General features: G+C 36.1%; 4 protein-coding genes across 5 annotated transcripts in view; all 4 read right to left on the reverse strand.

The window, feature by feature from the left end:
* Positions 1 to 405: 405 nt before the first annotated feature.
* On the reverse strand, positions 406 to 4,722 carry LOC135785386 (E3 ubiquitin-protein ligase TRIM16-like). The gene is made up of 6 exons (XM_073813160.1): positions 4,056 to 4,722; positions 3,477 to 3,569; positions 3,113 to 3,346; positions 2,794 to 2,953; positions 2,336 to 2,392; positions 406 to 1,519 (listed from the first exon to the last, which is right to left on the reverse strand). The coding sequence occupies exons 1-6, from the start codon at positions 4,626 to 4,628 to the stop codon at positions 993 to 995; spliced, it is 1,644 nt and encodes a 547-aa protein (XP_073669261.1). The 5' UTR covers positions 4,629 to 4,722; the 3' UTR covers positions 406 to 992.
* A 4,995-nt stretch (positions 4,723 to 9,717) lies between these two features.
* LOC135785387 (E3 ubiquitin/ISG15 ligase TRIM25-like) lies at positions 9,718 to 13,672 on the reverse strand. Its single transcript, XM_073813192.1, has 6 exons — positions 12,889 to 13,672; positions 12,652 to 12,747; positions 12,288 to 12,521; positions 11,976 to 12,135; positions 11,813 to 11,869; positions 9,718 to 11,299 (listed from the first exon to the last, which is right to left on the reverse strand). The coding sequence occupies exons 1-6, from the start codon at positions 13,468 to 13,470 to the stop codon at positions 10,773 to 10,775; spliced, it is 1,656 nt and encodes a 551-aa protein (XP_073669293.1). The 5' UTR covers positions 13,471 to 13,672; the 3' UTR covers positions 9,718 to 10,772.
* A 1,281-nt stretch (positions 13,673 to 14,953) lies between these two features.
* The window catches only part of stk17a (serine/threonine kinase 17a), a 91,150-nt gene continuing 80,407 nt past the window's right edge, over positions 14,954 to 25,696 (reverse strand). Inside the window, exon 7 of the mRNA XM_073813217.1 lies at positions 14,954 to 15,847. Within this exon, the coding sequence (XP_073669318.1) occupies positions 15,520 to 15,847 (328 nt within the window). The 3' untranslated portion in view covers positions 14,954 to 15,519. The remainder of the gene's footprint in view (positions 15,848 to 25,696) is intronic.
* LOC135785394 (tripartite motif-containing protein 16-like) lies at positions 19,270 to 24,043 on the reverse strand. 2 transcript variants are annotated; one of them, XM_073813211.1, is made up of 6 exons: positions 23,168 to 24,043; positions 22,951 to 23,046; positions 22,587 to 22,820; positions 22,268 to 22,427; positions 21,825 to 21,881; positions 19,270 to 21,352 (listed from the first exon to the last, which is right to left on the reverse strand). In XM_073813211.1, the coding sequence occupies exons 1-6, from the start codon at positions 23,747 to 23,749 to the stop codon at positions 20,826 to 20,828; spliced, it is 1,656 nt and encodes a 551-aa protein (XP_073669312.1). In that variant the 5' UTR covers positions 23,750 to 24,043; the 3' UTR covers positions 19,270 to 20,825. The 2 variants fall into 2 exon arrangements, with proteins under 2 accessions (XP_073669312.1, XP_073669313.1); XM_073813212.1 differs by lacking the exon at positions 21,825 to 21,881.

The raw sequence follows: 25,696 nt of genomic DNA on the forward strand, positions 1-25,696 counted from the left end.
TTGAAGATCAAGTTAAAATGCATTCAAGTTAATAAAGTTTAAACATACACAAGTTAAAAACACACAATTTACAGTCTAAATGTGACCCAAGATATCAAACGGGTCATCAAATACAAACAGTTGTTACATTTGTTTCTCAGTGTTGTCTGTAAATAAATAAGAGATTAAAGCCTAAAACAGAACAGGACTCAATGTTTTGTCATAGAGGATTTGTATGTAAATGTCACAGAGATTATAAATGAATAAAGTAATGCTGTTTTATATTTATTATCTACTGCTTCCCTCTGTTGGTTGAAGTTTGTTCCTACACTCACTTTACTCGATTATAATCACTGTACTAGAGCAAGAACATCATTTATTATGTGTGTGTGTGTGTGTGTGTGTGTGTGTGTGTGTCCGTGCGTGCTTAATACTCACTTCATTTTCAGATTTTTATTTTTTTCCAATAATCTTGTCCCATTTACCCCCACAACCCTGAATTGAACATTATTAATTATTAAAATAATCTCATTCCCCGCCAGCCTTTTTTTAGGCTGATTTTCAAAAAAGTTTCACAAAAAGCCTTCCACAAAAATTGTCATAAATATATAAACATATAATATATCAAATGAAAGAACAGAAACTCTGCTTTCAAACAAACAAATAAACAAACATAACTGAAAAAAAACTTTTATCCTATCTTCGTTTGTTCTCTTTATGAGCTCTTAAATATGGGTAGGTGTCTTCAAAAATACAAAATTTTGGACAAAAAGCTGAAATAATTGCCTTTTTGTAAAGGAATTTTGTTAGAGATCAGATTCAGAACGATGATCAAAACATACACAGATTATCAAAACAATTCATTTTGATTCAGTTTTTATATAAATTGGGTAAGAGTGCCGTCTATTGGATAATAGATTTACTCTTCAGGGAAGCATCACTGGCAGGGAATTGTTTCTCTTTCTTTTCTTTAGTCAAAGTTTACAGCATTGCTTAGAGAATCTTCATTTCATCTACACTGCTCGATTAGATAACTTACCTGAACCTGAAATTATCCGAAACCCAGGATAAAGTGGTTGAGTGAATGTGGTGTTGACTCTGTGTATGAGGTTCATTGTATTAGAGACGCTGTAGAAGGACAGAGATCCTTTACTGTGATCCACATACACTCCTATTCTACAGGAGCTCAACACTACAGGGAGTTCAGTGAGTTTGATATTGTGAGTGAATAAGCAGCTGAAGTCAGTGCAGTACAAACTCCAGGACTGATCATTATATCCAAACACACACTCATTACCCCATTCTTTCCTGCTGATGCTCTTATATGACACTGATATAAACACCTGACCACTCCACTCAACCTCCCAGTAACAGCGTCCACACAAACTCTCTCTACACAACACCTGCATCCAGTAATCAAATCTGTCTGGATGATCAGGATACTGATGGTCTGTGTTAGTGCGAGTAGCCGTTCTGTTCCCATCAGACAGCTGAATGTTTTTATGCACTGTGTTTGAATCCAGTGTGAACTGCTTGAAATCTGGTGAAGATAAACACAAATGACTGCAGCAGTTTAATAAAATCAACATTGCAGATATATTGCTAGGGCTGTGCAAAAAATCGACTGCGATTATCATGCGCGTGTCATCAGTAAAGCCGGTTCGGTGATTAGTATTAAATCGCCATCAGCTGCTTTCAGATGGAGCGGCATTTATTAAACAGACCCGTAGTTCATCGAGAAGCTAGGCAAAATCGGGTTCATAATCGAGGAAAATCAATTCCGATTTTCTATGCGATTTTGCCTAGCTTCTCGGTGAACTACGGGTCTGTGTAATAAATGCTGCTCCATCTGAAAGCAGCTGATGGCGATTTAATACTAATCACCGAACCGGCTTTACTGATGACACGCGCATGATAATCGCAGTCGATTTTTTGCACAGCCCTATTGCACTTATTTACTTTGTTTCTATGCAGTTATTATTATGTTTGAGATTGTTAAATATAAATATATAATGCCCTCATTACATTTGTAGAGTTTTTGCAGTAATGCAGTTTTATGTTAAAAAGGCATATAAAAATAAAAATAAAGTTAAGTTCCTGTGTAACAGTTATAAATTGGAAAATTTTTTGAAAGGTCGATGTTTTCATTTTGAGTCGTTGATTTTACTCAATTCATTCACGTCTTTAACAAAGACTGAGTTACTGACACATGTGAACTGAAAGATTTCTGTAAACATTGAAAATACTACTGAAAATAGAACGTTTTGTTCTTTTTGTTGTTTTTGTCATTCTTTATGTACCAGTGGATATAAATAATTCAAAGTCATAAATCATAAATGTTTTTAAAGTCTCTTACATTGTAAGAAATCCTCCCTGGTCTTCAATTCATCAGAAATAACTGAGATGTATGTAACTGAAACATAAATAAAAATAAATAATATAATTCTCATAGTATAAATATAATAAACCAATAACAGACACAATAAAACAGAGATCATGACACTGATATAGGGGCGGTTTCCCAGACAGGGTTTATCCTAGTCCCAGACTAAAATGCATGTTTGAGCTACTTTAATTTCAAAACACCTTGTACTGACATATTTTAACATATTTCAGTACCATTGTTTTGTCTCAAGATGCACACCAGTATAGTTTTTTGTAAAGTTTGTTTGTAAAAACCTCTTAAATGTCCTAAAATAACTAAGGCCTAGTCCTGGATTAATCTAAAGTCTGTCCGGGAAACCACCCTATAAGAGTCTGACAGCGCTCTTGCTTGTGTGATATTGAAGAGTAAATGAATATCTGCTTCTTTACCTTCACCAGATATCTTCTCTATCTCCTCTCTACAGAAATCCTCCAGTTTGTCTTTCAGTTGAGAGAGAGATTTTCTCACATCATCAAAAGAGAGGAGAGAGCTGAGAGTAAATCTGTGTGAGACTGTAGACTCAGGAGCTGCAGACAGAGACTGAAAACTCTGAAGAAGAAAAGATTACAAATGCAAAGACAACATAAACATTCAACATTAGCCACATTTATCAGCTTATAAAATAACCACCATCATAGTCATATAAGAAATGAAGTCTTCCAGAGATCCTGCTATTGCTCACTGTGTTGTATTTCAGAGTTGTGTTACCTGTAGGAAATGGATGTGATTGTCTGTATGTGAAAACTGCTTCAGTTCAGGGTCTCTCCTCCTCAGATCATCAATCTCCTCCTCCAGACGCTTCATGACTCCTTCAGCTCGACTCACTGCAGTCTTTTCCTGATCTCTGATCAGTTGTGTCACCTCAGATCGTCTTCTCTCAATGGATCGGATCAGTTGAGTAAAGATCCTCTCACTGTCCTCCACTGCTGTCTGTGCAGAGCGCTGTTAGGACAAACATTACAATCAGATCCATTACAGGTACATCAGTAAAGATCTCCATCACTGGAGGAGAGTCATGAATCTCAAACTGATCTTCAAGCTGTCAGCAGATGTTTTTCTGTTCAAAACTCACCGCATGAGAGTCCACAGCCTCTCTCAGCTCCTGAAGCTCCTTCTCTCTCTCCTCAATTATCTGATGTAATTTCTCTGTCTCTTTCCCAGAACTCTCTGTGAGATAACAAATAACTATAAAACCTCAAAGAAAGTATATGCATCTAATGTTATTATGATGATATTTAGTCATGGTTAAAGGCGCTCTAAGCGAATCTGTGTGACGTTACTCTTTGTTGATGTTTGAACTGTTTTCAAAGAAACGGAGCGTAGCTAAGTCCTCCCCGTCCCTCTCCCTTCCGTGCTTTCATGAATGCGCCTAACCCCCACCCCCAAATCCTTCTTGTCGTTTATTGGCTGGAACACTTTGTTATCGTTTCTGGTGGTAGGTTTGGCCAATTTGTTTTTATTGCAAATTGTGAACCTTAGGCTGTCTACAGAGATCGCGTTTTTTTACAGTTTGATCAGTGGACAGGCAGCAAGCAGATAGTGAGGAGATGTTGAAAAATAATTTTATGGTCTAAAATGCGTGAATTTGCTTAGAGCACCTTTAATAATCATAACTGTTAGTATTAATGCAGTGTGTGATTTCAGTTCATACCTGTTTCTCAGTTTTTTCTGCTACAGCTGTCACAGAATCATGTTTTTTATGTTCGTCCATCGTACAAAAATAACAAATGCAGTGTTGGTCGGTGCGACAGTAGATTTCTAGTTGTTTATTATGTTTTGAGCAGATCATCTCATGAAGTTGTCTGGTGGGATTCATCAAACGATGCCTCCTGTCATTTAAGAGATTCTCATGTTGTTTAAGATGATTTTGACAGTAAGACTTCAGACACTCCAGACAGGACTTGACAGCTTTGTATTTTCTCTCAGTACAGGCGTCACACTCCACATCTCCAGCTTCAGCATAAGAGTCAGCAGGAACAGCAGTCTGAAGTTTTGTCTTCTTCAGTTCCTCCACCATTTCAGCAAACATCACACTTTTATATAAAACAGGTCTCGGTGTGAAGGTTTGCCTGCATTGAGGGCAGCTGTAGATTCTCATCTCATCATAATCTGTAATACAGCTCTTACAGTAACTGTGTCCACAGGGAATGGTCACTGGATCCTTCAGGAGATCCAAACACACCGAACAGCTGAACCTGTCCTGAAAAATATGAGCTTCTGCCATATTTCACTAACATACACACAGACAGAGAGAGACACTCGCTTGAAAAGTAGTTTCCTGGTTTTGTGTTAAGATCGTGTGCAAAACAGGTTTGTCTGTTAGGCAGGGGCGGCGTTTGCGTATGGCAGGGTATGGCAGACAAAACTCCAGAAATCAACAGGCTATAATGATGCTCATTAAAGATTATTTTAAATATTTTCAGTAGAACAAATCTGAACATTGGTACATCACTAAAATGGACAATTGACACGCGTGTTCGACTTCATGCTATAACACAGGAACCGACATGCGGATGACATTAACATGCCGCGAGAGCGGTTTGAAAGCACAATCTCTTTCGATGATTTCTCGCCTCACCCTCGCGGTACTTTGATGTCATCAGCCTCTCGTTCTTGCAGCGCAGCTTTTAGTCCCTGCAGGAGGTCTCATGATAACCACTGCTATTATAATCTTTATTTTCGCAAGTAAAATCTTTTTGTTTTAACAATAAAACAGACTCACGGTTCTTCCCCACACTCGCGCTATGCATATTGCATACATTATTTCCGAAGTAATATGATTTGTCATCTTTGAATAAATAAACATATTCTCTTACACTGGGAAATTGTAGCGCAGTCAAAGTGAATTGTATTTATTATTTGCGAGTATTTTTGATTATGGCCACTTGTGGAATAAAAACTGCACGACGACAAAGGTAAGACTTGTTTTTACATTTAGCCTTGTTTTACTGAGAGTTTTAATTTAGTTTAGTCGGTTAACTACGTGCGCTCTATCACATCATTTAAATGTCTTTATTGTGTGTTTATTAAGTGTTTATTGGCGGTTGTCACAGCAAGATTTGTGAAGGGATGTTACAGTATGTTTTGATATTATCTTGTTTTAGTTTATCTGTTGCTGGAGTTGCACTTAGTTAAGAACTACAACATTTGAAAAGCATTTTAAACAACCATGATTTCTATTTTTGTTTTTCATTTGTATTGCTTCGTATTGTTTTCAGTTAAATCCGAGGAATCGTAGTATGATTTTGTACAGGTTGGTGGAGTATGTACACATATTATGTGGTTTCATAGATTCGTTATTTGAATGGCCTTCTTGTACGAAGATTTTTTGCCATACCCTAGGTTTTCGTGAAACGCCGCCACTGCTGTTAGGTGTGACTCAGCTGCACTTTCACTTTTATTTTTTGGCCAAACCATATGAAGTGTTTGTATTAAATACATGTGCGTTCTTATGTAAACTGAAGCAGTGTTTTAAAGATGGAAACATTATAAAAAATATATTAAAAAATAGACTAGAAAAGTGTTGTTAATCTGATAAAGTTTGTTAATGCTCATAAAGCAGGATGTTTTAATATTTAATCAACTATGGCATTAATAATTAGCAACTGTATATTTGTCAATATTTTACATTAGACACAAATAACTTAGAAAGAAATACATTACAACAATCTTTTTTCTTTTTATCTTTTAATAAATAACTTCTAAATGCCAATATTTAGAATACCAGAAAAAGGCCCTTTAAACCAAACCAATACCTCAAGCTATAGCTGCAGCACATCATATCTGTTTTTGTCTTTATTTAAAATAAAAATTCCCCCCAAGCATTATTATACATTTAAAATGGCCGAACTTGTTGATTACATTCCAATAAAATATGTAAAACATGTTTATTTGTACCGCTGAGCATTAGATATGAACCTCTGCACACAAAACAACTCTCGAATTCTTCATTTTCACCGGATGAAGCAACCCAGTATCACGAAATTGCGTGACTATTTCACGCATGGACCAGCGTGACAATGTCACGCTTTGCCGCGTTTGAGCGTGAGCATGTTACGCTTTCTGTTTGTGTCACTGTCACGTATTGGTTACTCAACTTTTTTGTCCTAATTTCTTACCATTGTCGCTTCGGTTTAGGGTTAGATTTACATAAAATGACACCCTTACCTAAACAAACTCTAACCCCAACGTCAGGTGACAATTGGTTAAAGTTTAGAAAATATAAAAGAATAAGTATTGTATCTTTTTTTTTTATAAACCAATACTTAAAGTGACAAATACTTAAAGTGACATATAACACAAGCACCAAATCTAACCCTAAACCGAAGCGACAATGGTTTGAAAATAGGACAAAAAAGTTGAGTAACCAATAAGTGACAGTGACACAAACAGAAAAGCGTGACATGCTCATGATAAAATTTAACAAAACACTTTGTAGGTGTGAGCAAAAATGTGCCATTTTTGGGTGTGTCCTTTAAACACTATGATATCTGCACTAAATGGCAGTGCCGTGGTTGGAAAGTGCAGATTAAGGGACTTATCCCCTTCTGACATCACAAGGGGAGCCAAATTTCAATTACCTATTTTTTCACATGCTTGCAGAGAAAGTTTTGGTTAACTAAGTAACTGGGTTGATCTTTTTCACATTTTCTAGGTTGGTAGCAGGGCTGGACTGGGACAAAAATTAGGCCCTGGCATTTTGGCCCAAACCGGCCCACACTACATATATTTACAAATACCAACCATCTTTGCACGCCTTTAAGCAATAGCAACTCCAATTCCATAAAAGCACTAAGCCCAATTAATAGCAGGTAGAAAAGAGTGAGAGTTGACACAACAAACACTTCTAGAACGTGTTATTTATTAATGCAGTAAAACTGTATAATCCACATGAATCCTTAAACAAGCTTCATCCTTCAAACATTTGTAAACATTTTTGTTAGGTCCTAAAAACACTATTCACTACACACTGCAGCCTATAATAAATAATGAACACAACAAAAATATTCCTATCTGATTAACTGTCATATTATATGTTCATTACAGTTTTTCTGAATTGCTAAAACACTAAACCCCAATCTCTGAACCAAATTCATAGCGGCCTAAACACATTCGTCATGCACTCTTTTGGCTAAACTCTAAACAAACTTCTGAGTAAAACACACATTTTACACTGCAATGAACTTGTTTTATAAATGCTAAACACAGGCAGGCTGCTAAAGATGAACACAACTACAACTCAGTTGTCATCAAGCAAACACAACAACTCAAAATTGTACACGCTTTTTTCTAATGGTATTCTTTACCAATTGTGTGGATTGTAAACAGTCTGAGAGGCAGATGAAGAGTACCCTATGATGAAGAACAGGACACCAGAGATGGTGCAATTGGCAAAATTTGCCATTGAATTGCTGACTTTTAACAAAATACAAGTGCTGCTTACTGTAATATTAAAACCTGATTATTACTTGCAGTACTTACAGGAAAGTATTCACTACTACATTCACTGAACTAAACTTGTGTGATTACAGAGCTTTTTAACATTATCTGTCAATTGTGTTGTTATATACAATAAACATATATTTTGTCTGTAAGCAGATGTCCTGGATTGTTTGATTTTGCTTGAAGAGAAATGACACGTTTTGAAACAGACAATCAACGAAAAATCTACGAATCAGATACACTCTCGTAGTCACTAACACAGTCTCACCCCATGTCGTCAATATTTGACGACACTTGACCATTCGTCAATATGTGACGCGGAGGGTATACCTTTCGCATCATTTTTTGACGAACTGGGGACTTCAATACTATTACGTCCGTTGCATTCTCTTCTCCTATTTTCTTACCATTTTCGCGTCGGTTTAGGGTTAGATTACGCAAAATTAAACAGTGTACGCGAAATTAAACAGTGTACGCGAAATTAAACAGTTGTCACCTGGCGTTGGGGTTAGAAACAGTTGTCACCTGGCGTTGGGGTTAGAGTTACGTTTGGGTAGGGATGTCATTATGTAAATCTAACCCTAAACCGACGCGAAAATGGTAAGAAAATAGGAGAAGAGAATGCAACGGACGTAATAGTATTGAAGTCCCCAGTTCGTCTGGGTTATAGTCACAGAGCAAAGAGTGCAATTATTTTATTGCAGCTTTATCACCATAATTGTGTGTTTTTGACTTGGTTTTATCAAGGGGTATATCTCTAAACTTGTGTTTTGAAAGCAGTTCTGCTTACCGCAACTCACTTCTCCCTCGTCTCTCTCTCCCTCTCCTCACTGACATTTTGCGTGCTGGTGCTGCCAGTGCCACGCGCCACCATCATCATCACCAGCGACGCGAGTTGAAGAAAACAGTTGTGTTATTTTCCAGCGTCTGCCTGAAGAGTCTGTTTCTTTTTGTCGCGCAGTTTTTCTGCACCTCCCTTGAGTTTTTTCTCCATCTCTCTTTCTCTATTTTGACACGTGAACTGACCGACGTTGCACGCTCGCTTGCACAGAGACCAAAGCGGTGATTGGGCCAGCTTTATGTCATTAAAAAAAATAACCAATTGGCTGCTGCTTAAATGTGAGTGGGCCGGTCTATTTAGGGTAAAAAAAAGGACGATGACTGTGCTGGTCCGTCATTGGGCCAGCTTAATGTCGTTTAAAAAAAATAACCAATGGGCTGCTGCTTAAATGTCAGTGGGCCGGTCTGTCTAGGAAAAAAAAGACGCTAACTGGGCTGCTGAGACAAAAATAGTATGAGATGGATCGGCCCAAAAAGTACGTCGGCCCACCGGGAAACTGCCCGGTCTGCCAGATGGCCAGTCCGCCCCTGGTTGGTAGAAGCACTTGGGAACCAATTATAGCACTTTAACATAAAAAAGTCAGAGTTTCATGGTATGTCCTCTTTATCTATATCTCACAATATGGCTGTAAAGTGCTGTCTAGGTGGACACCTGTCTATGTTTACTAGGTTTTGAGACACAGTTGGTGTTTCTTGCAAAGCTGTAACATGGTCTTGTCTTTTAAAAATCTAAATTAAATATATAATAGTATTTATCACATGAAAGACATGTATTATTATCACTGTACAGAAAGTTGTGTTTTCCCATTTGTCTTTACTGTGTTTATTGGAGTTAACTAATTACTTTTTTTTAACAAAAAAGTGCTTTACCTGGTTGACTGTGTTACAAGGTTAACTTTAAATCTATTTTTTTATTGAGAAGTGGTTTTTAAGTGAAAGTCTACTTATTCTTTCAGTCTCCCATAAAAAAATTAGATATTGAATTTCAAGAGACAGCATTTTTAACACAAATATTTTATTTAATATTGCTGATCAAAGTGGTTACAATTTGGAGAGATTTGTAAACTATCATAAGGAGTCAGTTTGGTCAAATATGTTGCTGCTAAAGTCTGAATAAAGGGTTGCTTACTTAAAATGATTGAAAATGTTAATCTATACAGAAATGCATTTATATCTGTATAGATGCAAATACATTAGATTTAAATTACACAGTGGTAATAAGTACATAAAGATCTTTAGCATGCAAACAAAAGTCCAAACTCTCCCTCATTCATATCATGGTGTGACAAAAAAAATCAAAAGCCAATGTGTCTTACTCTCATAATAACCATGATCATAACTTGTTTCAGTTGTTGCTTGAAGAATCACAACATTACAACCAAATGGATCATAAAATATAAGAAACATTTGGGGCAAATTGTTCATTAAGTGTGCTGTAGTTCAAGATCAAGTTAAAATGCATTCAAGTTAATAAAGTTTAAACACACACAAGTTAAAAACACACAATTTAGTCTAAATGTGACCCAAGATATCAAATGGGTCATCAAATACAAACAGTTGTTGAATTTGTATCTCAGTGTTGTCTGTAAATAAATAAGAGAATAAAGCATAAAACAGAACAGGACTCAGTGTTTTGTCATAGAGGATTTGTATACATTATGTAAATGTCACAGAGGATATAAATGAATAAAGTAATGCTGTTTTATATTTATTATCTACTGCTTCCCTCTGTTGGTTGAAGTTTGTTCCTACACTCACTTTACTCGATTATAATCACTGTACTAAGAACATCATTTACAGATACAGGAGTGAGTGTGTGTGTGTGTGTGTGTGTGTGTGTGTGTGTGTGTGTGTGTGTGTGTGTGTGTGTGTGTGTGTGTGTTAGAGAGTGGGTTGGTCTATGTGGTTTACGAGGACATGAATAGTGTATAATGACATGTTTATTATGCTATAAAGGTGGTTTACGGGGACACGGACAGTTGGATAATAGATTTACTCTTCAGGGAAGCGTCACTGGCAGGGAATTGTTTCTCTTTCTTTTCTTTAGTCAAAGTTTACAGCATTGCTTAGAGAATCTTCATCTCATCTACACTGCTGGATTACATAACTTAACTGAACCTGAATAGATCAAAAACCCAGGATAAAGTGGTTGAGTGAATGTGGTGTTGACTCTGTGTATGAGGTTCATTGTATCAGAGACGCTGTAGAAGGACAGAGATCCTTTACTGTGATCCACATACACTCCTATTCTACAAGAGCTCAACACTACAGGGAGTTCAGTGTGTTTGTTATTGTGCCTGAATGAACAGCTTAAGTCAGTGCAGTACAATCTCCAGGACTGATCATTAAATCCAAACCTACACTCAAGACCCGATCCCTTCCTGCTGATGCTCTTATATGACACTGATATAAACACATCACCACTCCTCTCAACCTCCCAGTAACAGCGTCCACACAAACTCTCTCTACACAACACCTGCAGCCAGTGATCAAATCTGTCTGGATGATCAGGATACTGATGGTCTGTGTAAGTGTTAGTAGCCGTTCTGTTCCCATCAGACAGCTGAATATATTTATTAACTGTGTTTGAATCCAGTGTGAACTGCTTGGAATCTGGTGAAGATAAACACAAATAACTTCAGCAGTTTAAAAAAAATCATCATTGCAGATTTATTTTCCAAAACATTTCTATATTTGTATTTACTCCTTCAGTGCGCACTTATTTACTTTGTTTCTATGCAGTTATTATTAGGTTTGAGATTGTAAAATATATAAATATATTTGTTTAAATGCCCTCATTACATTTGTAAAGTTTTTAGCAGTAATGCAGTTTTATGTAAAAAAAAAGGCATATAAAAATTAAAATAAAGTTAAGTTCCTGTGTAGCAGTAATAATTTGGAAAAATGTTGAAAGGTCAATGTTTTGATTTTAAGTCATTGATTTTACTCAATTCATTCACCTCTTTAACAAGGACTGAGTTACTGACACATGTGAACTGAAAGATTTCTTTAAACATTGAAAATACTTAAAGTTTTGTTCTTTTTGTTGTTTTTGTCTTTCTTTATGTACCAGTGGATATAAATAATTTAAATTCATAAATCATAAATGTTTTTAAAGTCTCTTACATTGTAAGAAATCCTCTCTGGTCTTCAATTCATCAGAAATAACTGAGATATATGTAACTAAACATAAATAAAAATAAATAATATAATTCCCATAGTATAAATATAATAACCAATAACACACACAATAAAACAGAGATCATGACACTGATATAGAGGCGGTTTCCTTCACCAGATATCTTCTCTATCTCCTCTCTACAGAAATCCTCCAGTTTGTCTTTCAGTTGAGAGAGAGATTTTCTCACATCATCAAAAGAGAGGAGAGAGCTGAGAGTAAATCTGTGTGAGACTGTAGACTCAGGAGCTGCAAACAGAGACTGAAAACTCTGAAGAAGAAAAGATTACAAATGAACATAAAGATTCAACATTAAACACATTTATCAGCTTATAAAATAACCACCATCATAGTCATATAAGAAGTGAAGTCTTCCAGAGATCCTGCTAATGCTCACTGTGTTGTATTTCAGAGTTGTGTTACCTGTAGGAAATGGATGTGATTGTCTGTATGTGAAAACTGCTTCAGTTCAGCGTCTCTCCTCCTCAGATCATTAATCTCCTCCTCCAGACGCTTCATGACTCCTTCAGCTCGACTCACTGCAGTCTTTTCCTGATCTCTGATCAGTTGTGTCACCTCAGATCGTCTTCTCTCAATGGATCGGATCAGTTGAGTAAAGATCCTCTCACTGTCCTCCACTGCTGTCTGTGCAGAGCGCTGTTAGGACAAACATTACAATCAGATCCATTACAGGTACATCAGTAAAGATCTCCATCACTGGAGGAGAGTCATGAATCTCAAACTGATCTTCAAGCTGCCAGCAGATTTTTTTCTGCTCAAAACTCACCGCATGAGAGTCCACAGCCTCTCTCAGCTCCTGAAGCTCCTTCTCTCTCTCCTCAATTATCTGATGTAATTTTCTCTGTCGCTCTCCCAAAACTCTCTGTGAGATAACAAATAACTATAAAACCTCAAAGACATTACATTAAACTGCATGCATGTAATCTTACTATGACATTCATGGTTTAGCATATTATTAATCATTACTGTTAGCATTACTGCAGTGTCTGAATTCAGTTCATACCTGTTTCTCAGTTCTTTCTGCTACAGCTGTCACAGTATCATGGTTTTTATGTTCGTCCACCATACACAGATAACAAATGCAGTGTTGGTCGGTGCGACAGTAGATTTCTAGTTGTTTATTATGTTTTGAGCAGATCATCTCATGAAGTTGTCTGGTGGGATTCATCAAATGATGCCTCCTGTCATTTAAGAGATTCTCATGTTGTTTAAGATGATTTTGACAGTAAGACTTCAGACACTCCAGACAGGACTTGACAGCTTTGTATTTTCTCTCAGTACAGGCGTCACACTCCACATCTCCAGCTTCAGCATAAGAGTCAGCAGGAACAGCAGTCTGAAGTTTTGTCTTCTTCAGTTCCTCCACCATTTCAGAAATCATCACATTTTTAAATAAAACAGGTCTTGGTGTGAAGGTTTGTCTGCATTGAGGGCAGCTGTAGATTCTCATCTCATTCTGATCCCAGCAGTTTGTAATACAGCTCATACAGTAACTGTGTCCACAGGGAATGGTCACTGGATCCTTCAGGAGATCCAAACACACTGAACAGCTGAACCTGTCCTGAAAAACATGAGCTTCTGCCATATTTCACTAATATACAGACAGAAAGAGACAGTCGCTTGAAAAGTAGTTTCCTGGTTTTGTGTTAAGAGTCATGTGCAAAACATGTTTGTCTGTTAGGTGTGACTCAGCTGCTTTCACTTTCATTTTTTGGCCAAACCATATGAAGTGTTTGTATTAAATGTATTACATGTGTGTTCTTATGTAAACTAAAGCAGTGTTTTAAAGATGGAAAATTATAAAAAATATATAAAAAAAAGACTACAGAAAAGTGTTGTTAATCTGGTAAAGTTTGTTAATGCTCATAAAGCAGGATATTTTAATATTCGAATCAATGATGGCATTAATAATTAGCGACTGTATATTTGTCAATGTTTTACACAGACACAAATAACTTAGAAAGAAATACATTACAACAATCTTTTTTCTTTTTATCTTTTAATTAATAAATTCTAAATGCTAATATTGAGAATACCAGAAAAAGGCACTTTAAACCAAACCAATACCTCAAGCTATAGCACATCATATCTGTTTTTGTCTTTATTTAAAATAAAAACGTCCCTCGAGCATTATTATACATTTAAAATGTCCGAACTTGTTGGTTACATTCCAATAAAATATGTAAAACATGATTGTTTGTACCGCTGAGCATTAGATATGAACCTCTGCACACAAAACAACTCTCGAATTCTTCATTTTCACCAAATGAAGATGTTTTTAAGCAAAAGTAGTAGTTTTAAAGGGGACATTTCATAAGACTTTTTGAAGATGTCAAATAAATCTTTGGTGTCCCCAAAGTACATGTGTGAAGTTTTAGCTCATAATACCATATAGATCATTTATTACAGCATGTTAAAATTTTACAAAACACTTTGTAGGTGTGAGCAAAAATGTGCCATTTTTGGGTGTGTCCTTTAAACACTATGATATCTGCACTAAATGGCAGTGCCGTGGTTGGATGCAGATTAAGGGACGGTATTATCCCCTTCTGACATTACAAGGGGAGCTGAATTTCAATTACCTATTTTTTCACATGCTTAAGATTTTGGTAAACTAAGTTACTGGGTTGATCTTTTTCACATTTTCTAGGTTGGTAGAAACACTTGGGAACCAATTATAGCACTTTAACATAGAAGTCGATATTTATGGTATGTCCTCTTTAAAAAGGTGTCATTCAATCAAAATGAGGAAGCTTTCATTGGATTAAAGTTTGTAAAGCATTTATTGTTTGACAAATGTTTAACTATATATATATATATTATTCCTGTACTCATCCTTTAACAAAATGTTAAGGTTCTTTTTGGTGAAAATAAGGGTAATTAAAACTTAGTTATAGGATACATTTTTAACCAGCTTTAACTAAATTCTTTAGCATAGGGTGTTTTGAAGCCAAATAAGTGATCTTGTGTTATGTCAGTGATAAGTTAAGTTACAGAATTTCCCAACCAAAAAATAAAGAGTCACTGCTGTAAAGACAAACTTTTATTTACAGCATCAGAACAGTCTCCTTGTAATATGTTGCCATTTAAAATATTCTTTATAGTGACAAATCAATTTATAGTTATAACTCTAACATGAGTTAAAAAACAAAACAAGGAAACATTTACACTTTGTTATTGCTGTGGAAGATTTTTTTTAACCAAAGAAAGACCTGAAAGAAGCTGAACACATAAAATGGCTTTATAATCTTTAACAAACTTGTAGAAACGACAAAACCTAAAAAGTCAAACAACAATAATTTGTACAAAGATGCATCGAAACGCACCCAGAAGAAAACAAACAAAATTATTATCATCAAAAATAATAACTTTAATATGTATTACCCATAACAAATAAGCATGGCACCTAAAGGAAATAAAAACAAGAACAGAGAGTCACAGCAAGGCTTAGTCGTCTGTAAATATAAGCAGCACAAACATTAAACAAAACAAACAAGAGCAACCAGCAAGACAAAAGAAAAAAAATAGTTTGGCTTACAAATTTAAATCATGAGGTGAGTGAAAAGAAAAGACATAGAAAAGGTTTCTTGTCTGAAGTGCGGCATTAGTTGGGAGCTATCTGGCTGAACTGGAATCAGTAGATGAATTCTCCAGGAACTTCCTGCAGGGCTGAGAAGGGTTCCTCAAACTTGAAGCGTTTGGAGATGGCCTTCTGGTCGGGGGTCAGAGTCTCTTTATCAGAAGACTGTCGACACTGACCCAGGGTGTAAGCTGCCATTACGATGAGCTCTTCTGTCACCTGAGAGCTCTCCTCATCCTCCGCTTCTTCATCGTGGCTGGAGGTCCCAGGGCTGGCAGGCTCAGAGACGCTTTCAGATGTGCTCCCGTCCTTTTCTTCTTCTTCTTCTTCTTTGATCTGAAGCCACTGGTGCTCGAGACACTCTTCTGCTGTGAAGCGGTGTCTGTGGAAATAAGGTCAAGTGATGAACTGGATATACATGTGACCCGTCTGTGAAAACTCAGCTACTGTTTTATACATAAAATCATCATACAAAATGTAAAAAAAAAATTCATTGAAAATATATCCTTGAAATATTTAATATCGACTGGGTAAGGTCATGTCAAAGATTAGAATGAGGGTTTAAAATCAAACTGTGATGCTCTAAATCTCATAAGATTTTGAGACAATTAAATCTAGCTAAATTTTGTAAATAATGTATTGGTTTATTGCTATTGAATATCTGGTGGCTGTATGTTTCTCTTAATCTGGTTCTTTGATAAGCAGGGACTTTATGAAGTGAATAGCTGCTTTGTCCAGGTGCTCCAGCTCTTCCTCAGTGTAGCTGACATTAATCTGGGAGATGTTGAGGAAGGTCTCCTGTGAGAGGAGAGGATCATCCACTGATCAAGCATCATAAACATGACTGATTTTGTCTTATAAAAATAGTATTTTCTCCAAGCAAGAACTTAAAGTACTAATTGTCTTCGATATACATCCTAAAGCAAAATTGCTGGTTAAAAACAACCGAAACACTGAGCCAGAGAGGGTGCGAGAGCCTTTGCTCTTTCTTGCTTTTGCAATTCAATATTTTATCTTTATCTTAATAGAAGCAAATGAATTAGTAGTATAAGTATCAAATCGCTGTGTTCAATTTGGAGAGGCCCGGAGTATCAACACCGCTCAGGGCTTACCTTCGGCAGACCACACAAGCACTATACAGAATAAGCAAGTAAATTTATGCTCACCTCTATAGTGGCGCGCCCTTGTGTGACCCGGCCGACTTCTGCCCGTCTGCAGCCCTCCACTCCGTAGCCTCTGTCCAATCACCTCGGGGTCACCAAATTATGTTGTGGCAAAAAGTCTTAGCTTGAATCTTCATAAGAAAAAATACTCAGGAGACAAAGGATCCAGGTGCCAAACAAAAATTACTTTATTCGCTCGAGCCAACAAAGTGAGACAATCAACACCCCTCAAAGAGGTGCTCAAAGATCATCTGCCCTCCCAACATCTGACTCCATTTTTATACATTAAGATCAAACACTTCTTATCTGAGATGATGTATACTCTTCTAATTGGTCTCGGTCTGCCACAATTCATTTTATTTGTTTGATGTAGCAAAAGTGCAGCTAAATCCTTCCTCATATCTAAAATGTGGCAAAATACAGCCGGACGATTTCTCTAATCTAAAATGACGTACTCTTGTTTATCAGTTGTTTTGACCTTGTTTCTCAAACTAATCGTGGCGAGAACAATCGGGGTATAGTCACAGGATCGCACCTGGGCTCTTTTAATTAGGAAACGAAAGTTAACTGAGAAAACGAAAGTTTAACTGGGTGTCATTACAGCCTTGTGTAGAAACAATAGGCCTTAGGCCTAATATAATATCAATACAGTATATGATCAGGAATATACCCGACAAAAACTACTATATATGCAATATTTGACTGGTAGCCAGTGTAAAGATGCCAGAATTGGACTAATGTGGTCATACTTTTTAGATCGAGTAAGCACTCTTGTGGCGGCGTTTTGAACCAGCTGTAACTTGTTTACCTGATTTGCGTGACATCCCCCGAGTAACAAGTTACAATAGTCTATTCTAGAGATCATAAAAGCGTGGATAAGCTTTTCTGCATCTGATGCAGACAGCATATGGCGTATTTTTGTAATAAGAGATAATAATAAGTATCTCTGTCTTATTGGAGTTTAGCATAAGAAAGTTATGTACCATCCAGTCCCTAATATCACTAATGCAGTCTGTCAGCTTAGAAAACTGGTGGGTTTCGCTAGGATGTGACGAGATGTAAAGCTGGGTATCATCCGCATAGCAGTGAAAACTTATGTTATGTTTCCTGATAATGTCTCCTAGAGGTAACATATATAATGTTTTACACATTTTCTGGGTTGGTAGAAGCACTTGGGAACCAATTATAGCACTTTAACATAATAAAGTCAGAGTTTCATGGTATGTCCTCTTTATCAATATTTCACAATATGGCTGTAAAGTAGGGCTGTAACGATTAATCGGGCAAATGCGCGTTTTCTCAATGAATGAATTTAAATGAATTACGGTGAAATCCCGGCACATCCGAACCAACCTGATCTCACGAATTTCCGTGGCATAGTCACGGAATTTTGTGCTCATTTTTCCGTGGCATTCTCACGGATCTCCGCATTTTTCCGTGGCCCTGCTACGGACTGTCTTTTTCCGTGGCATTCTCACGGATTGGTTACTCAACTGTTTTGTCCTATTTTCTTACCATTTTCGCTTCGGTTTAGGGTTAGATTTACATGAAATGACATCCCTACCCAAACCCAACTCTAACCCCAACGCCAGGCGACAATTGTTTAAAGTTTAGAAAATATAAAAGAATAAATCAGAAAAAATTATATAAACCAATAGTTTAGTGACATACTAATGCAAACACCAAATCTAACCCTAAACCGAAGCGAAAATGGTTTGAAAATAGGAAAAAGCAGTTGAGTAACCAATCCGTGAGAATGCCACGGAAAAAGACAGTCCGTAGCAGGGCCACGGAAAAATGCGGAGATCCGTGAGAATGCCACGGAAAAATGAGCACAAAATTCCGTGACTATCCCACGGAACTTTGTGAGATCATGTTGATCCGAACGCAGGGGGCGCTCTCATGCATAAACTCCCTTTGTGCCACAGAAGTTGTAGCATTACAGACGCTATTTCAGGAAATGTCTACAGGAATATTTATATCGCTGTTCTTCAAATAGTTTCGTGTATTTTCATGATAATAAAGAATATTTTGAATGATTTTTATTTAACGAGTGTTGCTTTTTTAAATGCACGTTATAAACGACTCTGACTCAAAATGATTTTAGATTGATAAAGACTTCCTACTGACCAAATGCCGTAGTACACGCACAAGCTGTGCATGAAACAAAGAATTGCAGCCTTGCGATTCAGAATCAATTTCAGACATTTTTAATGGGACACGTGATTTAATCGATACATCCCTACTGTAAAGTGTTGTCTATGTGGACACCTGTCTATGTTTTCTAGGTTTTGAGACACAGTTGGTGTTTGATGGTGTTTCTTGCAAAAGCTGTAGCATGGTCTTGCCTTTTAAAAATCTAAATTAAATAGTATTTATCACATGAAAGACATGTATTACTATCACTGTACAAAAAGTAAAGTACACTGTACACCATATGTCTCAATTGTGTTTATTGGTGTTAACTAATTACTTTTTTTTTTCTTTTCAAAAAAGTGCTTTACCTGGTTGACTGTGTTGCAAGGTTAAATTTAAATCTTATTTTTTTATTGAGAAGTGGTTTTTAAGTGTAATTCTACTCATTCTTTTAGTCTCCCATAGAAAAATAAGATATTGAATTTCAAGAATTTTTAACACAAATATTTTATTTGATATTGCAGATCACAGTGGTTACAATTTGGAGAGATTTGTAAACTATCATAAGGAGTCAGTTTGTTCAAATATGTTGCTGCTAAAGTCTGAATAAAGGGTTGCTTACTTAAAATCATTGAACATTTTCATCCATACAGCATGCATATAAACATATCTGCAGTGTTGGGGAAAGATACAATTATTTATTTTTTAATTGAATTAATTAACTGAAAAGTAACTCGCATTACGTTTTTAAAAAAAGCAACTCAAATATTAATGTGTACATTTATAAAGTAATGCTTTACTTTACTCGTTACTTCAGAAAAGTAATATTATTACGTAATGCGTTACCCCCAACACTGCATATCTGTATAGATGCAAATACATTAGATTTAAATTACACAGTGGTAATAAGTACATAAAGATCTTTAGCATGCAAACAAAAGTCCAAACTCTCCCTCATTCATATCATGCTGTGACAAAAAAAACCTCAAAAGCCAATGTGTCTTACTCTCATAATAACCATGATCATTACTTATTTCAGTTGTTGCTTGAAGAATCACAACATTACAACCAAATGGATCATAAAATATAAGAAACATTTGGGGCAAATTGTTCATCAAGTGTGCTGTAGGTCAAGATCAAGTTAAAATGCATTCAAGTTAATAAAGTTTAAACATACACAAGATAAAAACACACAATTTACAGTCTAAATGTGACCCAAGATATCAAACGGGTCATCAAATACAAACAGTTGTTACATTTGAATCTCAGAATAAAGCATAAAACAGAACATGACTCAGTGTTTTGTCATAGAGGATTTGTATACATAATGTAAACGTCACAGAGATTATAAATGAATAAAGTAATGCTGTTTTATATTTATTATCTACTGCTTCCCTCGGTTGGTTGAAGTTTGTTTCTACACTTTACTCGATTAAAATCACTGTACTAAGAACATCATTTATAGATACAGGGCTGTGTGTGTGTTTCCTTTTTTAGATTTTTATTTTTTTCAAATAATCTTGTCCCAATCACCTCTACAACATTGAATTGAACATTATTAATTATTAAAATAATCTTATTTCCCGTCAGCCTTTTAAGGCTGATTTTCACAAAAGTTTCACAAAAAGCCTTCCAGAAAAATTGTCTTCTATAAATATATAAACATACAAATATATCAAATAAAAGAACAGAAACTCTGCTTTCAAACAAACAAGTAAACAAACAAAACTGAAAAAAAACTTTTCTCCTATATTCATGTGTTCTCTTTTATGACCTTTTAGATATGGGTGTCTTCAAATATACTAAAATTTTGACAAAAAGCTGAAATAATTGCATTTTTGTAAAGGAATTTTGTTAGAGATCAGATTCAGAACGATGATCAAAACATACACGGATTATCAAAACAATTCATTTTGATTCAGTTTTTATATAAATTGGGTAAGAGTGAAGTCTATTGGATAATAGATTTACTCTTCAGGGAAGCGTCACTGGCAGGGAATTGTTTCTCTTTCTTTTCTTTAGTCAAAGTTTACAGCATTGCTTAGAGAATCTTCATGTCATCTACACTGCTGGATTACATAACTTAACTGAACCTAAACAGATCCAAAACCCAGGATAAAGTGGTTTAGGGAATGTGGTGTTGACTCTGTGTATGAGGTTCATTGTATCAGAGACGCTGTAGAAGGACAGAGATCCTTTACTGTGATCCACATACACTCCTATTCTACAAGAGCTCAACACTACAGGGAGTTTAGTGTGTTTTTTATTGTGACTGAAGTAGCAGCTGGAGTCATCACAGTACAAACTCCAGGACTGATCATTAAATCCAAACAAACACTCATAACCCGATCCCTTCCTGCTGATGCTCTTATATGACACTGATATTAACACCTCACCACTCCACTCAACCTCCCAGTAACAGCGTCCACACAAACTCTCTCTACACAACACCTGACGCCGGTGATCAAATCTGTCTGGATGATCAGGATACTGATGGACTGTCTTAGTGTCAGTAGCCGTTCTGTTCCCATCAGACAGCTGAATGTATTTATTAACTGTGTTTAAATCCAGTGTGAACTGCTTGAAATCTGGTGAAGATAAACACAAATGACTTCAGCAGTTTAACAAAAATCATCAATGCAGATTTATTGCATTTTTTTCCAAAAACTACACATTTCTATATTTGTATTTACTCCTTCAGTCCGCACTCATTTACTTTTTGAGGTTTGAGATGGTTAAATATAAAGAGTTTTTAGCAGTAATGCAGTTTTATGTAAAAAAAAGGCATATAAAAATAAAAATAAAGTTAAGTTTCTGTGCCTGGTAGCAGTAATAAGTTGGAAAAAATGTTGAATGGTCGATGTTTTGATTTTAAGTCATTGATTTTACTCAATTCATTCACCTCTTTAACAAGGACTGAGTTACTGACACATGTGAACTGAAAGATTTCTGTAAACATTGAAAATACTCAACGTTTGTTCTTTTTGTTGTTTTTGTCTTTCTTTATGTACCAGTGGATATAAATAATTTAAAGTCATAAATGTTTTTAAAGTTTCTTACATTGTAAGAAATCCTCCCTGGTCTTCAATTCATCAAAAATAACTGAGATATATGTAACTGAAACATAAATAAACATAAATAATATAATTTAAATAGTATAAATATAATAAACCAATAACAGACACAATAAAACAGAGATCATGACACTGATATAGGGGCGGTTTCCTGCACAGGGTAAAATGCATGTTTTGCTACAGTACTTTAATTTCAAATTTAATTTTCATATTTTAACATAATCAGTGACATTGTTTTTTCTTGCACACCAGTATAGTTTTTTTTTGTAAGGTTTGTTTGTAAAAACTTCTTAAATGTCCTAAAATAACTAAGGCCTTGTCCTGGATTAATCTAAACACTGTCCTGGAAACCACCCCATAAGACTCTTACAGACAGCGCTCTTGCTTGTGTGATATTGTTTGAGAGTAAATGAATATCTGCTACTTTACCTCCACCAGATATCTTCTCTATCTCCTCTCTACAGAAATCCTCCAGTTTGTCTTTCAGTTGAGAGAGAGATTTTCTCACATCATCAAAAGAGAGGAGAGAGCTGAGAGTAAATCTGTGTGAGACTGAAGACTCAGGAGCTGCAGACAGAGACTGAAAACTCTGAAGAAGAAAAAATTACAAATGCAAAGACAACATAAACATTCAACATTAAGCAGATTTAGCAGCTTATAAAATAACCACCATCATAGTCATATAAGAAGTGAAGTCTTCCAGAGATCCTGCTAATGCTCACTGTGTTGTATTTCAGAGTTGTGTTACCTGTAGGAAATGGATGTGATTGTCTGTATGTGAAAACTGCTTCAGTTCAGCGTCTCTCCTCCTCAGATCATCAATCTCCTGCTCCAGACGCTTCATGACTCCTTCAGCTTGACTCACTGCAGTCTTTTCCTGATCTCTGATCAGTTGTGTCACCTCAGATCGTCTTCTCTCAATGGATCGGATCAGTTGAGTAAAGATCCTCTCACTGTCCTCCACTGCTGTCTGTGCAGAGCGCTGTTAGGACAAACATTACAATCAGATCCATTACAGGTACATCAGTAAAGATCTCCATCACTGGAGGAGAGTCATGAATCTCAAACTGATCTTCAAGCTGCCAGCAGATGTTTTTCTGCTCAAAACTCACCGCATGAGAGTCCACAGCCTCTCTCAGCTCCTGAAGCTCCTTCTCTCTCTCCTCAATTATCTGATGTAATTTTCTCTGTCGCTCTCCCAAAACTCTCTGTGAGTTATGACAATAAACTGCATGCTTACACACATCTAAAGTTATTATAATGACATTCATGGTTTAGCTATTATTATTCATTACTGTTAGCATTACTGCAGTGTCTGAATTCAGTTACCTGTTTCTCAGTTCTTTCTGCTACAGCTGTCACAGTATCATGGTTTTTATGTTCGTCCACCATACACAGATAACAAATGCAGTGTAGGTCGGTGCGACAGTAGATTTCTAGTTGTTTATTATGTTTTGAGCAGATCATCTCATGAAGTTGTCTGGTGGGATTCATCAAATGATGCCTCCTGTCATTGAAGAGATTCTCATGTTGTTTAAGATGATTTTGACAGTAAGACTTCAGACACTCCAGACAGGACTTGACAGCTTTGTATTTTCTCTCAGTACAGGCGTCACACTCCACATCTCCAGCTTCAGCATAAGAGTCAGCAGGAACAGCAGTCTGAAGTTTTGTCTTCTTCAGTTCCTCCACCATTTCAGCAATCATCACATTTTTAAATAAAACAGGTCTTGGTGTGAAGGTTTGTCTGCATTGAGGGCAGCTGTAGATTCTCATCTCATTCTGATCCCAGCAGTTTGTAATACAGCTCATACAGTAACTGTGTCCACAGGGAATGGTCACTGGATCCTTCAGGAGATCCAAACACACTGAACAGCTGAACTTGTCCTGAAAAACATGAGCTTCTGCCATATTTTACTAATAAACAGACAGACAGAGAGAGAGACAGTCGCTTGAAAAGTAGTTTCCTGGTTTTGTGTTAAGAGTCGTGTGCAAAACATGTTTGTCTGTTAGGTGTGACTCAGCTGCTTTCACTTTCATTTTTTGGCAAAACCATATGAAGTGTTTGTATTAAATGTATTACATGTGCGTTCTTATGTAAACTAAAGCAGTGTTTTAAAGATGGAAAATTATAAAAAATATATAAAAAATAGACTACAGAAAAGTGTTGTTAATCTGGTAAAGTTTGTTAATGCTCATAAAGCAGGATATTTTAATATTAGAATCAATGATGGCATTAATAATTAGCAACTGTACATTTGTTAATGTTTTACATAGACACAAAGAACTTAGAAATACATTACAACAATCTTTTTTTCTTTTTATCTTTTAATAAATAATTCTAAATGCCAATATTTAGAATACCAGAAAAAGGCACTTTAAACCAAACCAATACCTCAAGCTATAGCACAGCATATCTGTTTTTGTCTTTATTTAAAATAAAAATTTGACTGAACTTGTTGGTTACATTCCAATTAAATATGTAAAACATGTTTAGTTGTACTGCTGAGCATTAGATATGAACCTCTGCACACAAAACAACTCTCGAATTCTTCATTTTCACTGGATGAAGATGTTTTTTTTATTATTTGCCCCTTAGAATTACATTGACAGTAACAGTATCAGGGTACAGTAATGTTATGTATAACAAAGACAGTGGTAAGAAAATCTGAAAAATACATGAAAATGACAATAGAAAAGGTAGACATAGGAAAAATAAAAGGCCAAAGGAATTGGAAATACACAATTTTGTAATATTAACACCACCTCACATTATAATAAAAGTTGTAAGTATGAGATAAAGAAAAAGAAGAAAATAATTGATCATATGTAGTCATTAGAAAAACCTTTTCATATATTCCCAAAGAGCAGCCAAAATTCATCAGATTTTTGCTGTTTATCATAAGTGAGCTTTTCAAAAGGTAACAGTGTAGCAATTTGTGATATCCACATTTCAAGGGATGGAGCCAGTAAAGCGGACCAAAGTAACAAAATGCATTTCTTAGTTAAATATACCAAGATGATAAATAACTGTGTTGTTTCTTTATTAAACAGAGTATTCACATTGAGATTAAGTAGATATACTGCTGGGGTCCAGGGGCGCCGTAAGGGGAGGAAAAGTTAGGAGGATTCTAAGGGCCCATGAACTTTTGAGGGCCCCAGCCAAGGACTGTGCCGCACACGCAACCCCCTTAAGCTGAGCCCTCTTAGCTCCGCCCCATCTTTACTTTGCGTTTTAGCGCCGTCTTCAATCCACGGTCTCAGTGCGGAGTGAACTTCACGAGAGCAAGGTGTGTGTATTTACTGCTATTTCCTATGATATCTGCATATGTGCACTTCCTTACTATAAATGCAGTTTACACAATGTGACGCTGGAGCAATGCAGTTTTCTTTCCACTGTAAAGTCTTCGCTCTGTTCACCCCAGTTTAAAAAAACACAAGGTGATTTACGTTCCCTGTTTTGTGTTATGATTCTAACGCGAAGTCAGCCCTTATAAGCTGTATTAACGTAGCCCGTAACATAAACTAGAAATGCGATCGGTTACACACTGTTGTAACGCAATATGCCAAGGAAGTATTTTTATGCAGTCGTAAATCGAGTTGGTTGTGATAAAACTGAAATGCAACTAAGGCTAAACTAGTCAAATTATGTATATTAAAGCTTCTCAACTTGCAACAGGGTTATGAAATCAATGGAAATCTATGTCGTAATCTGCTATAGTTGTCATTCATTTCATTTTAGAGCCCCGTTGATTAAAAAACAGTCTGAAGTCTGAACAGTCTTTTTTTTAGAATCATTTAATAACAGTATAGCTGTTTTCTTAAAGAGTAACTAAACCCTAAACCAACTTTTTTTAG

Source organism: Paramisgurnus dabryanus, chromosome 22, assembly GCF_030506205.2.
Source record: "Paramisgurnus dabryanus chromosome 22, PD_genome_1.1, whole genome shotgun sequence".
Lineage (NCBI taxonomy): Eukaryota > Metazoa > Chordata > Actinopteri > Cypriniformes > Cobitidae > Paramisgurnus > Paramisgurnus dabryanus.

Bases quoted from the DNA above. Each gene is read 5' to 3' on its own strand.
- LOC135785386 (XM_073813160.1), bottom strand. From the start codon at position 4,628: ATGGCAGAAGCTCATATTTTTCAGGACAGGTTCAGCTGTTCGGTGTGT. The intron at 3,347-3,476 runs GTGAGTTTTGAA...TTGTCCTAACAG, and splicing joins AGGCTGTGGACTCTCATGCG to CGCTCTGCACAGACAGCAGT. The intron at 2,393-2,793 runs GTAAAGAAGCAG...TTTATGTTTCAG, and splicing joins AGAGAAGATATCTGGTGAAG to TTACATACATCTCAGTTATT.
- LOC135785387 (XM_073813192.1), bottom strand. From the start codon at position 13,470: ATGGCAGAAGCTCATGTTTTTCAGGACAGGTTCAGCTGTTCAGTGTGT. The intron at 12,136-12,287 runs GTAACACAACTC...TTTCTTCTTCAG, and splicing joins ATCACATCCATTTCCTACAG to AGTTTTCAGTCTCTGTTTGC. The intron at 11,300-11,812 runs GTAAGAGACTTT...TATCTTCACCAG, and splicing joins CAGAGAGGATTTCTTACAAT to ATTCCAAGCAGTTCACACTG.
- LOC135785394 (XM_073813211.1), bottom strand. From the start codon at position 23,749: ATGGCAGAAGCTCATGTTTTTCAGGACAAGTTCAGCTGTTCAGTGTGT. The intron at 22,821-22,950 runs GTGAGTTTTGAG...TTGTCCTAACAG, and splicing joins AGGCTGTGGACTCTCATGCG to CGCTCTGCACAGACAGCAGT. The intron at 21,882-22,267 runs GTAAAGTAGCAG...TTTATGTTTCAG, and splicing joins AGAGAAGATATCTGGTGGAG to TTACATATATCTCAGTTATT.